At 50.2% G+C, this 13,144-nt stretch overlaps 1 protein-coding gene across 9 annotated transcripts in view; it reads right to left on the minus strand.

Moving 5' to 3' along the window:
* The window catches only part of NAV2 (neuron navigator 2), a 783,526-nt gene that overhangs the window by 22,497 nt on the left and 747,885 nt on the right, over window positions 1-13,144 (minus strand). For 8 of the 9 annotated variants that reach the window (XM_070457299.1, XM_070457298.1, XM_020910136.2 and 5 more), the window contains 5 exons: window positions 6,567-6,720; window positions 5,528-5,690; window positions 4,697-4,797; window positions 2,548-2,643; window positions 674-842 (listed from right to left, as the gene is read on the minus strand). In XM_070457299.1, coding sequence (XP_070313400.1) covers window positions 674-842; window positions 2,548-2,643; window positions 4,697-4,797; window positions 5,528-5,690; window positions 6,567-6,720 — 683 coding nt within the window. Of the gene's footprint in view, window positions 1-673; window positions 843-2,547; window positions 2,644-4,696; window positions 4,798-5,527; window positions 5,691-6,566; window positions 6,721-13,144 lie in introns of those variants that run through there. The other variant, XR_011484330.1, reaches the window with a different exon arrangement.

Below are 13,144 nucleotides of genomic sequence, written 5' to 3' on the forward strand. Positions count from 1 at the left end.
CAGATTCTGTACTGTCTGAGGCACCAGGGAAGCCCCAGGACATTGAAGGACAGAGGTTTTAGAGAACCTATATGCTCCTGTTCCCCACCCCCAAACTCAGATGGGAATAATTATTTGGCCGTGACATTCCCCCGCCCCCCCTCCCCCCACCAACCAAATACTCTGTGAGTCTAAAGTTCCAGAGAATACACTTTGGCCTGAGGTGTAGCCAGCCTCTCTGGGTGATGACGCAATCGGAGGCTTGAGCAGCATCTTGCGTGGGCAGGAGCTTCAGAGTTTCTTCAGGCTATTCTGAGTGACTCCTCCCTGGCCCACAGTGCACCGTGGTCTCCCATCTGTAGAATGGGACCGCGTTCAAGGCTCGCCAGCAAGAGTAACTCATAGGTATCAGCGGAGCCCCATTTCAACATTAAGATTCCATTATGTCAGAGTCATAAGGCTAATGGGACCTCTTGTTATGTAATTTCAGCAATAAACTAAAATTGTTTGTTTCCAATGGTGGTTGAAAATGCTGAAGACTGTTGCTTAGGTAAGTGTAACTGTGGTGGCAGGGGGAAAAAAATACAACCCACATTCACACACACAAATGAAATCCTGGCCACGGGTTCCTATGCCAAGTCACAGAACACAAAGTGCAATTCTGGAAGCTCCCCCCTGCAAGGGGCCGGATTACCTTTGACCGCCACGGAGATGGTCGTGTTCTCCCCCACCAGGTAGCCGCAGGGAAGCAGCTCGGGGGTCTCAGAGGTGTTGCTGCGCGTGACGTCCCCGATGCTGTAGCCAAGGACACTGTCTGAATTCAGCCCCAGCTGACTCACCGGATCGATGTGAATGATGTATTCCTGGGAAAAATCAAATAAAGACCCCGTCAAAGATGTGGGGAAAAAATCTGTGCAAGACTCACGTTTTCATTGGGTGATTTATGATCATCTTCCCCTCTTCCCCAGCTGATGCCTGAGTTGAAACTGACTTGTGGGATGGGGGGCAGAAGAGCTGACTTTCAATGGAGGGGGCAGTGTCCTCCCATCACAGGCCCCTTAAAGCACAGATTTATGTGGTTAGGGATGGGAGGGTGCGAAGCCCTAACAAGACGGTGAACGTGTAGTCTGGATAAAGCAAGCAGGGAAGTTATGGTGCTTATCCTCTAAGTTCAGCTGAAGTTTTAAAGACACGAGGGCCTGTGAATGGTGCTGGAAAATGCATGAACATGTACATGAAATTCATGAAAATTCTGATAAGAAGTCTCTCCACCAGCCCCTTCTTTTGGCTCAGGTTAAGGGCCATACTAAATGACAAAGGGAACAAAACTCCGGGCTGCTAAAAAAAAAAAAAAAAAACCAGCTCTAGTTTTACATAAACAAACGTGTGTTTAATTTGAAAGTGTTCCAAATTAGATGAGTGACTGAGAGGTTTTAGGTCAATGACCTTGGAACAAAGTCCACGGGCTCTGTGGAAGCCAAACAACTGAGATGGAATCCTGATAACAAGCTGCTGCCTTTAATGGTCTCACTTCTCTTGTGTGACACCTTCCTGGCTCTTTTCAGCCTGATCTGTGGTCATTCTAATTCAAGGATGTCCCAAGTGCCCACAAACAAAGACAAGGTTCCAGCCGGGGCAGCAGGTTTGGTCTGCCCTAAGCCATTTCCACCTTTTACCCCGTCTCACTTCTGCAGACTGGTAGGCCAAGATGGAAAGCAAGCTTGGGTCCAAGGACAGAATTTTCTCTGTGTGAAGCCACTTCAGTCTAGATGCTGGGAAACTAGAGTGTACTAGGTTAAAAGTCAGATTTTGAAATCAGACCAACAACTAGACCAATATGGTCTCTGACACACGAAAAATGTGGGCTATTATTAGTACTTGAGGATGTGATGAATGAACACTTCTGGTCACTGACCTAGTTTAGGGCAATAGACCAAAAAATGTACCAAAAGCGTCTTTCAAATCACCAACACATCAAGGTTCACTTAGATGCTCATTAGTTATTTCTGCTGTGGCAAACACCCACTCCAATGATGTGATTAGAATGAACGGAAAAGTAACTGTGCCAACATCCTTGACATGAGCCATGGGTCAGAAGTCAATGTCACACATAGCACAAACCACAGACTCTGAAATGTTGGCAGAGGATACTGGGCAAGGTGGATTAGATCCCCTCACCAAAATGAAGGGTGGAAATGTGGTGTCTTGGCCCGGCCCCAGAACACACGGTGTAAGACAAACCCAACAGAACATTCTAAGGTGAAGACAGAATGTGAACATTAGCAGTTCACTTTGAGAGGCTCGTGTAATGGGTCAAGGCTGGGGAAACGCCCCTCTCTGGCTGGCCAACCACTGCAAAGGGCAGACGAGAAGAGTTGGTCTTGTCACCAGCCTGTACTTACCATCCTCCTTCTGTTCCCTTGACAACCAGGTGATAAGTCCCAGCAATGGAAAGATGTGGGAGAGGGGACACAGCCCAAGAAATGACCAGGCTCAGGAAACAAACCACCCTTTCCCTTCCCGAGGCCCAGGCCCCCGCTTGGATGGCTGTCTCCACGAACCACTTACTTTGAAGAGCCGTCTAACCACCCCATCAAGCACGTCCCACTTCGTCTTGCCACTAACTCCAATGCAGCCGATGAGGAAGAGGTGTGGTCTGGAATCCTAAGGGTGAGATGTCCACAGGTGAAAAAACAGGTGGATCCTTGCTGACTCAGGTTAGCAGAGGACTCGGATTGTCTTAGAACGCCACCAGTGGCTTGAGAGGGGCTCACAAGTCCTATTTACTTTAACACCAGATATAACTTGGACTAAATGCAACTGTCTTAAACACTTTCCTCCTCTATCGCAACCCATGGGTCAGGAAGAGAGGGTCTCCCCTCTAGAATCTAGACCCTTTTACTGAAGGTGTACCTCATATGGGTGCAGATCACATATCCCCTGTGGGGAATGCTCTCCTCTCCCCTTTCTGCCATCTCTCCCTTTCCCTTTGCTTGTGAACTCACCTCTTCCAGGAAGCCTTCAACGATTAACCCACCAGGTTCAGCACTCACACTGCTTCAAGAGTTCTGTACAGAACTTATATGATGATATATTTTTTATTTATTCTGAGGTATTTGTCTTCTTTGTCTATCAAGTTTGTCTCCTTGTTAGATCTTAAATTCCTTTGGGATTTTTTTTTTCTTCTATTTTTTAATGATATTGATGTCTTTTCTTCTAATTAAAATTATAAACATGCTCAATTCTGAAAACCAGTAAGACTCAGAGGTTCACACAAAAAAATTATGTTTTTCTACTTCTTTTGCCTCTCTGCCCACAGAGCTCTGTATAGTAGTGGCTAACTGATCACACTACTAAAGGAAACATTCCATTCTGTTTGGTTTTAAAATATCTGACATGCTGATAAGAAAATATAGTTAGGAGGGTAGAGAGCAGTGGGAAGAGCTGGGGGTATATTTGCCAGCTGAGTAACATCAGCAGAGAAGAAAGCACCTGTCTTGCAGTGAGATGATTTGGCCCCACCACTTGCCTTACAGCTTTAGGTAAGTGATGCTGGGGTCCTGGGTTTCTCAACTGTAAAATGGAGATGATAAAATCTGGGCAGCCAACCTCATCTGGATGTTGTGGTGATCCAGAACAACACCATTTTGGAAAGGGACAAAGTTTTATAAAGTGCTATATCTGTTTATGTTGATGATCATTAGAATAAAAGGCATTCACAGGTATTGTAAGTTATAAGAATGACTTCCCCCTTGGTAATCTATCACTCTACCAGCCGAGCTCTGAAAATGGAGCTATTTATTGGATCTTTCTAAACTAGATGATGCTCAGACCCCTATAGCAGCTCCCCTCTTCAGTAAGACTAGATGGCTAGCCACACATGGAATCCTCTGGCAGAGAAGTCTGGCTAGACATGCTGTGTTCTGATGGCCACTTTGGGCTCCCAAGATCTCAGAGCCTTTAATAGCATGTTGGCTAAAATACTCAGAAATAAGAAGCAAGCAAAAACTTCAAGGCATTTACATTAGAGGCTCATGAGGCCTCTTACTTGTGTGAGAGGTGGTCATTCTCAGCATCATTTGGATTTAATCAATAACTAAAAATCAACTTTGATTGTCAACCCCTGCCCCCCACCCTAAAACAGTCTGATGAGGATATGACCTCTGGACCCTGGAAGAGAACATAAAACTCAGATGGCCGAGCTTCAGCAAATCAGGATGCCCTGCCATCTTCACTGCTAGCACCTGTGTGCTCCTGGGCTTGGCCACCTCTCTCCCAGTGTCTACGTGGTCAGCAACCTCTGATGATTGGATAAAACTGGTGCTCTTGGTCAGCTGAATTTGGTCAGCTTATTTCTGTACCTTCCGTGATAAATGTGCTTAGCTGCCTTTGAAGAGTTTTGGGAACATATTAAATTCGGAAAAGCCATTTCTGACTGATGTTAATGTTTAGGTAGATACTTGAGAGTGGGGCAACCTGGACCAATTTTAAGGACTCTTTATAGATTTTTCCAAACACAAGAGACAGGGAAGGGCCGTTTGCTCACGTTTGTGGTATCAAAATGCTGCTGGGGATTTAGGGTTAGTTAGGGGAAGTGTCAGTACTATTTCTGAGTCACCCCAGGCTCCGAGATGATGGGCGTGATGATGGAATCACTACGCTAGGCAGTTCTACCTGGGGAAGGGGCAGGCTGCGCAGGGTGAGGGATCCAACTAACCTCCTTCCACTTCATTTCCTCCTGAAAGCTGACAACTATCTTAACATGCCTGCCTCCTTCCTTCCGAGCCGAGCATTCACCAGCGTCATCCAGCAACATGTCTGCGAATGGAAAACATCGACAGCCTTAGGCACATGGGACAGCAAAGCCGGCCTCCCGACACCCCCGCTGCTGGTCGGCACAGCAGCAGGACAGACCAGGTGTCGCGTGCAGGGGCAGGGGGATGGGGTGGGGACAGGGGAGGGGCAGAATGGAGAATGCAACCACAGAAACCAACAGCAGGCCAACCAAGGAGCCAGCGGGCTGACGATGTACCCTGCCAAATGGAAGTGCGAGGGAGACTCAACCAGAACGATAGCAAGAGCAGCCTCATGGATAAGAAATCAAAAGCGTCAGCCTCAGTAGGCTTACAAAGAAAACCTAGATGGTGCTCGCTAATTATCCAGCCAGCCTGGAATCCAGCCCCAAGGTAGGAAGGTCATAAACCAAGCCATCATCCCAAGTGGGACCGGTTGCCATGAGGGGGTGGTAGGCAGCATACAGCTTGCAGGTCAGCCTCTTAAAATGGATCAAACAGAACTCAGCATGGTGGGCGAGGGGATCCAAGCTCATGGCTTGGAGATCTCAGGGCGTTGGAGCAAAGCATGACAGCAGTCTAACGGCTGGGCTCATGTTGGTAGCAGACGCACACCCACATACACACCCACACACAGACACACACCCTAGGCGCACACACGCCTCTGCTTCTCCATGTGATCTGCTGATCTGCTCATCTCGGGGCTCCTGCTTAGAGACCAGAGGGCCAACTGCTGGCCCTGTGACACCACTCACCCAGGCTGCTGGACTCGGCGAGGTTCAGGCTGTGCTGGGAGAGCCCCAGGGACTGCCTGGGGGAGGCAGACAGGGACACCTGGGAGGGTGCCCGGCTGCAGCCACTGCCTTGAGACTCTGACTTCAGCCGGTCATTCTCAGCCTTCAGCTTCTCTATTTCACTCTGTGAAGGGGAAGGCAGAAACTCACTTACTGGGCGGATATGCTGTGACCAAGCCTTTTCTGGAGGAGGAATTTGAAAGTTCTCTGCAGGGATCAACTGTGCATCCCGGCCGAGGCAGAGGAAGTTACACCCTCAGCGACACTGTTCAACGTGGTTCCTCTGCTGTACACAGAAGGCCTCTGTGGCAGGGAAAGGTTTGAGAGCTGGCCTTCTTTGACAAAGACCTCAGAATTATTTCCCAGAGTATGGGTGGTAGGTGGAAGAATTCGTATCTAAGAAGTCTGAAAACCTCTGGCTTTCTCAACCCAGGCCTTTACTGCAGGACTTGACTTCTCGGAGCCTTTGATGAGCTGGTACACATTATCAATCTGAGAGGTGCAGACAGTGTGCAGCATCTCTCAAACAAATCTGATCAAAGAGCTTTCTTTTCACAGAGCCTCTCGTGGAATGAGTGTTCCATGGAACCTCCCTTTGGGAAACACTGCTCTTCAGTTGAGGTCCGATTTGGTAGAACCCGCAGTGGGTCTTTTACCCTGTATTTGTGAAGGACCTACTGTGTGTTAAGCACTGGTGCTCACACATCCAGAGGAGGGGATGCAAAAGAGACGGCTCAGAAGACCCAGATGCCTTCAGTCTGCATCAGAAGGTGAGAGGAGCCGGGGACAGAACGACTCTACAGGGACTCAGAAGGGGGCACCGCACTAATACTCCCAGCTGCAGGACTCGAAAGGGCTTGGCGGAGGAAGAGGTGTCAGGCTGAGCCTTGGGCGAAGGGGCCAACCCTGAAGTGCAGAAGGCTGTCTGGCGGGGGCAGGAGCGTGGCGGGAACAGCTCCTCCCCTGCAGCCTGGGGCTCCGTGGCGTCCCCCGCTCTCACCTGCATCCTGTTCATGGCCTCCCGCAGCTGGTCCAGCTGGTGGGCAGAGCTGAGGGCTTCCAGGCGGATGTCGGTCAGCTTCATCTCCTTGTCTCTCAGCTCGTTTCGGAGCTGCATGACCGTCTCGGCTTCGCTGTCCATGCACTCCGAAATGCTAGGGAAAGAGGAGTGTTGCTGACCAAGGCAGCTCTGAGTGCAGCTCCTCTGAGTTGCCCCCGACCACTACTCCATCATCAGGTTTGTTCAGGAGTAATCGTGTATAAAAGGGGCGTCCCTGGTGGCTCAGACGGCAAAGGACCCCGTATATCCAACTCCCTGGTGCTTCCCGGAAGTGGAAGTGCAAGTTGCTCAGTTGTGTCCGACTCTCTGCAACCCCATGGTCTACACAGTCCATGCAATTCTCCAGGCCAGAATACTGGAGTGGGTACCCTTTTCCTCCTCCAGGGGATCTTCCCAACCCAGGGATTGAACCCAGGTCTCCAGCATTGCAGGTGGATTCTTTACCAGCTAAGCCACAAGGGAAGCCCAAGAATACTGGAGTGGGTGGGCTATCCTTTCTCCAGCAGATCTCCAGAGGATACCCTTTGTGACGTATACACAGCTGGGTCCCTAAAATGACACTATATAGCCCTTGATATCAAAACCTACTCAGAGAAACAAGGTCAACTGTCTGTTTTAAAGATTAGATACTCCAGGTGCAGACAGCTGAGGGTGATTTTTATTTGCCAAAAAGGGGAAAAAAACCAACAGATACAGGTGGGCGATATTAGTCTGTCTCTGGTCATGTTCTAAAGCCCATGCCTTTAAAGGTGTTCAGAGAGAGAAACATTCACTCATTCCCCCACCCCACACTGCTTAATAAGCCCATGGCAAGGAAGAAAAACATCTCAGGTCGTTAGCAGAGAGGACAGTATGACATGAAAACCAAAATTTTATCTGAAAATTTGATATGAAACACCGTGGTGAGTCATCCTACCCCGGCTAGACACCAGATCAGGAGACCGTGGGACCCTGTGAGTCCCTCTGTTTTAAGAGAGGTCCTTCCAGGCTGGGTTCTTTATTGGATTACTGAGGTCTGTCCTTCTGCTACCTGGCAAATCAGCACAAACTGGAAGATCATAAGAGTAGTGATGAACTGCAATGTTAGAAAAGACAGTTCAATTCAGAAAAGGTTCTGTTGATTTCAATGATAGGAGCTGAGGTGCGGGGTGATCCAGAAGAGAAAGTTTGGACATTTCTTGGACCGAAAACAAAAAGAAAGAAAGAAAAAAAGAAGCCCAAGTTCAAAAGTCATAAAGCTGAAGCTGATTATCTCTGAATGACATGGTGAGCATGTGGTCTGCAGAAATAATCATGTAAGCCCTCTCTCTAGGACCCAAGCACTGGATGTGGGGTCAAACCAAACCTGACCTGTGAAATTGGGAGAGGGAGTGGACATGTTAATTGCCAAAGGAGACCCATGATCACTGTTAAAAGAGATGCAATTGTATCTGGGGGACAGAAAGGACTAGAAGAAAAATTTAACACCTGAACGGGCAAATCTTTTTGTGGTTGTTTTCTTGACCTGCACCCTGAACTGTTTTGAGAGATATGAAACCACCTCCTATTTTAAAAAGTTGTCAGCAGCCAATAAAACTTCACTTCAAAATCTTCTGAGACCTCCAACAGACCCTTGAAAATCTCCTAAAAATTCCCGTTTCATATCTGTGAGAAACAGATTTGGGGCCAACAGATTTAGCACTAAGACAGATTTGGGTTAGAAATACAGTAATGTCTTTAGAAACCATAACCTCCCTCCGCCCACTGCCACCCTCTCCCAACTCTCTGTGACTGTGGTTTGTAGGGTTTAACTATATACGCACATATATATAATATACATATATTTTTTTCTGGTTTGGGAAGTTTTCAAGGGGAACTTGGAAAAACTGCTTCATTCTTGAGAGAGGACTATGGTTTCCTGGTTTAAATGGAGTGTAAAGTCTGAACAAAATTCCACTGTGACACTCTGGTCTTAGCCAAACCCTGTCTCATCCAAACTCGAAGATTCCAGGTCACTGCAAAGAACAATCGGCTTTGGTTCACACTGTCTATCTGTTACATGGCAAGGCATTTTGCTCCAGTCTCCTTCATATGATCTGTGCTTTTCCCCAGAAAGCTTTCTCAGCAAAGAGAGACAACATTTCCTTGGCACCCGCTTTGTGGAATTTATCACATGCATTACTCTGTGAAACTTGACCAAACAATGACTTTACAAAGGGAAGCAAACTAAAAGGAAGAAAGTCTGTTCCGAGTAACCCTACCAAGAGTTCAAGGACCACCCCCCCATGAGCCCCCACTACACCGCCCCCAAATCGGTCACTTCTCAGAAACACAGCATGGCAAGACTGCCCAGGAGGGGTGTCCTACAACTCAGAGATGATGCTGAAAACGAGCCCCAACTAAGAGTCAGTCCCTGTGCCTACTGCCCACGCCAGACTTTTCCCTGGGTTCCTGCCTGCCCTGGACTTCTGCTGTGTCATCGATAATCACTCCCTACATGACTGCTGACTCCTCTAGGACCAGGGTTCTCATCTGTTGCATCTGATCACACTGACCCCCACATATCAGCTACTGAATGCATGAACCACTGCACTGGGCATCTGCAGTGTACTATTTAATGTACTACGTATACTTCAACTTCAGAAAGAGGTGCTACAGGTATCTCTGTTTTAAGAAGAGGGAGGCTGAGGCATAAAGAAACTGACATGCCTATTAATGATGTCAGAAGCACAAAGAAACCTGGTGGGTCTGCTTAACCCCAGGTCCACGCTCCAGAACTATATCCTGCAGGCACTCAACATATACTCATCCCCTCCGTGAACTGCTTACTAAAGCAACCTGATATTAATTTTTCTTACTCTGCCCCTAACATTTAATGCCAGCATATTCCTGCTGTCTTGCCCAGGAAGCAGGGCTGGGGGTGTACCTAATTTTACACACCCCAAGTGTGGGAAACGCTGCCTTCCCACATGGCCATTCCTTCCACCCACGTCGTAGGAACTTCTCCAAGCTCCGAACCTCTGCCTTTGGTATCTTCTTTGAACGCCCTCTCATGTCTAGATCCGCACATTCTTACAAACCCTTCACGGCTGGAAAGAACCATTTGCTCTCTGCCCATCCTTTGGAAAACCAGACCCAAAGCAAACATCTCCAGTGTGTGCGGATGCTGAGGAATGTCAGGAAAGGGCTACCGAGCCAAGAGTGGGCCCCGCCCGGTCCCTCTGGGAAAAGTGGTTTGGGTTTGGAGGGAGCGCTCTGGCTCTGGGCTCCGGGAGCCCTACAGGCTGAACGCATCGCCACCACCCTCGTCCCGACGTGCCCGGCCGCATGGCAGCTCTGGCCCAGTTACTCCTCCCACCTCCAAAGGGACTCTTCTCTCTGCCCCTGGGTTTCCACTCACCTCCCTGACTGCTCTACTTTCCCTTCCGAGCATCAAATATCAGAGAGTCCCAGAACTCAGTCCTTGTGCCTCTGCCTCTCCCCCATGTCTATCCAGTCCCTTAGAGGATCCCTCCAGTTTCCCAGCTTTTGAACCACCTTTGAGCTCATGGTACCCAAATCTCGACCTCCAGGAACTCCAGGCTGGCTGGCCTCTCCACAGGGATGTCTCCTGGGCATCTCAATCCTCACATGGTCAAACCACAGCTCCTGGTCCCCTCCTGGCCCAGTGTGTGTCTCCACCCATCCCAGAAACAACACCTCCACACCCCCAAGTCCTCAAGTTGCCAATCTAGGAATATTCAATATTTCTTCTTCTCTTCCCTCCACACGCCCCATCACCAGGTGCTATGAGCTTTCCTTTTGTAATATATCCTAAATCCACCCAGGATTCACCATTAGCATCAATTACTCATTCCACCTAATAACCGAATGCTCCCCAAACCAAAAGGGCCCCTAACTACACGGAGCTTGACCTGAAGCCTGGAGAATTGGGGCAAAGAAGAAATAACCAAGGAGATGCTCCATAACAGGTGGTGATATCTGCAATGGTGAAAAAATAAAACATGGAAGGGGACTGTTGGGAGTGCTGGCTGGTGGTGGATGTGGTTTCATGCAAGGTGCCTAGGCCAGGCCTTGCTGATAGGGTACGAATGAGGAGCTTATGCCAGGCAGAGGGCACAGACAGGGCAAAGGCCCCGGGACAGTGACTGTGAGTGGCGAGTCCAAAGAACAGGAAACAGGCCAGAGCTCCTGGGGGTGGCGGGGGCTGGGGCGTGAGGGGACCATTTGTCAGCCTCTGCTGCGGTCGCCCTCCTCAGACTCCACTTGTGAGGCACTAATTCAGACGATCTCACGTTCCTGCTGAGAACTCTCCAAGGCCTACCCATCACACGGCAAATCAGATGCAAACTCACTTCAGCTTGAAAGTCTCACGTGTTCTAGACTGGTGCTGCCTCTTCCCACCACTTTCCACATGCCCATGATGCGGCAGCCACGCTGGCCACACCCAGCTTTCTCAGACACACCAGGCCTGGTTCCAGGTCCCCCCAGGAAAGCTGCCCTGCTCGCTGGGATGTGGAGTCAGCCTCGTGTTCACTGAGGTCCCCCATCCCCACCCTACGGGGCACACTTATTTCCCTTCTCCCCTCCCAGGTCATAAGCCCTGCTCAGTGGTCAGTGGGAAGAGGGAGGCCCAGTCCATCACGGCCGCCCGCAGGATTCCCACTCTGTCCCCTCCCTGCCTGCTGGCTGGACACACAGAGGACATAGGACAGGCGGAGCCTGGGTGTTGGCATCACCGTGGCAGGCCGCCTGCTCACGAGGGATGTCTGTAGGTCTGGGGGGAAGCAGCGATCAACAGCCACGGGTGAAGCCTCTGAGCTTTGGGACTGAGTCTGTCAAAGCGTTACCAACGAGAACTAACCAGGGATCGCTCCTGGCACACAGATCTTGGCTGAAACATCACCTCCTCAGAGGGGCCTTTCTGGGCAACCCAGTCTGCAGCTGCTGTCAAGGTACTCTGCATCCCAACACACTGTTTCAGTTCCCACCATGAACCCTTAGCACTTCTAATTTATCCAACTTTATGTGTTTAACAACCATCTCTCCCCGACATATGGGGTCTACAACGGAGTGGGGACTTGACTCTTATACACTGTTGTCGCTGGAGCCAAGAATGGCGCCTGGCACAGAGTAGACCCCAGGAGTGAAATCAGCTCCATTGTGTCATGTCCCCACGGGCTCTAGTCCCCAGGGGTGGGAATCGGGTTAACATCCTCTTTGATGTCTCCAGAACCATCTCGAACAGTGTCCTGCTCACACAGGCTGACAAATGAGAAGCCTGTATCAATCCATAAAGAACAGATGAGGGGTCTCCTATTCTTCTGGTCAGGAAACAACTGGACTGGGATGCTCTGGGATGACGGCAGGTGAGCCACGGGCAGCTGTCCCTTTATTTACCTCCCAAGCACCCTGCAGGTCAGACGGGACTCGTGCTCCAGAGAACTGGTTTAACCCCCACGCCAGCCCCCAGGGTGCTGAGCAGAAGCCTCAGTCAGCCATTAGCGCTCCTCTCCCTCCCGCTATCCGGGCTTACACCTTCGCCCAGAACGGATGTGCCCATTCTTGCCGTTCTTTCCAGGGCACCCCCCACAAGAGAAGAGGAGCCGCTGATTTATGTAAAATGGAGACCGTGCTTCACTGGAGGGTGGGTTCATAAATAAAAGTCAGGGCCCTAAACTCTGCCTCCTCACTCCCACTGCCTGTCTTCTGTGTGGTCTGAGCAGGCAATGGGCTAATCCTGGCTCACCCTCTCACCTGCATTCCCTGCACCCGTCTGGTGAGCTGGACTTGGGATGCTGGTGCAGGCTGCTGTGTTCTGTGGGCGGGCGGGCTGGCCGAGTGGGCTTGGGGGTGGCCCCACAGCCCTGGCCTCCTGAGACAGGAAGGAGGAGGCCCTGCATGCACGGGATCTGACCGGCCCCCCAACGAGAATCCAGTGATGTAGATGGAACTCATCCCACTTTCACCAGTGAGGGAACTGAGGTGTCCACCACCCCACTCCCCTGTCCAACCCTAACTGCTGGCTGATCTGACCCCAGACGCAGTGGTCCTCTTCTCCCAGGCGCTGTCTCATCTCATGGGAACTGCCCTTGCAGCCCACTGAAGCTCTGGTTCTTCTTCCACTTCTTGTCTGGTGATACTAAAGGCTCTGATGGAACTTAGTCCTTTGGGGCAGGGGCAATCTCTCTCACTCACTGCTGCAGGGAGTCAGCTGAACTGCCTTCTGAGCAGATACCCGGGTTTCCACCTGTCTGTCCCAAGCCATTCCTGACCAAGTTTCTTGCCTCCAGAGTCTGGGTCTCGTGTTTTGAGATGGGGCACAGGACTGTCTCCCTGCGCGCTGATGGAACAATGGCCAGTGGGTGCTTGGTGGAAACCATGGGCGCTTAGCTGGGCAAGAGCAGATGACTCTTCCTTTCTGTATAACTCGGTGTCAAGGGGAACGGCACCTAAGCCAAGGCCAAGTGAGCAATTGCCTGTCTCACTCAACCACCTATGTTCCCAAAGAGCTCTGTTCAAACTGACTCACTCACAAT

Source organism: Odocoileus virginianus, chromosome 28 (assembly GCF_023699985.2).
Source record: "Odocoileus virginianus isolate 20LAN1187 ecotype Illinois chromosome 28, Ovbor_1.2, whole genome shotgun sequence".
In the NCBI taxonomy this organism is placed as follows: domain Eukaryota; kingdom Metazoa; phylum Chordata; class Mammalia; order Artiodactyla; family Cervidae; genus Odocoileus; species Odocoileus virginianus.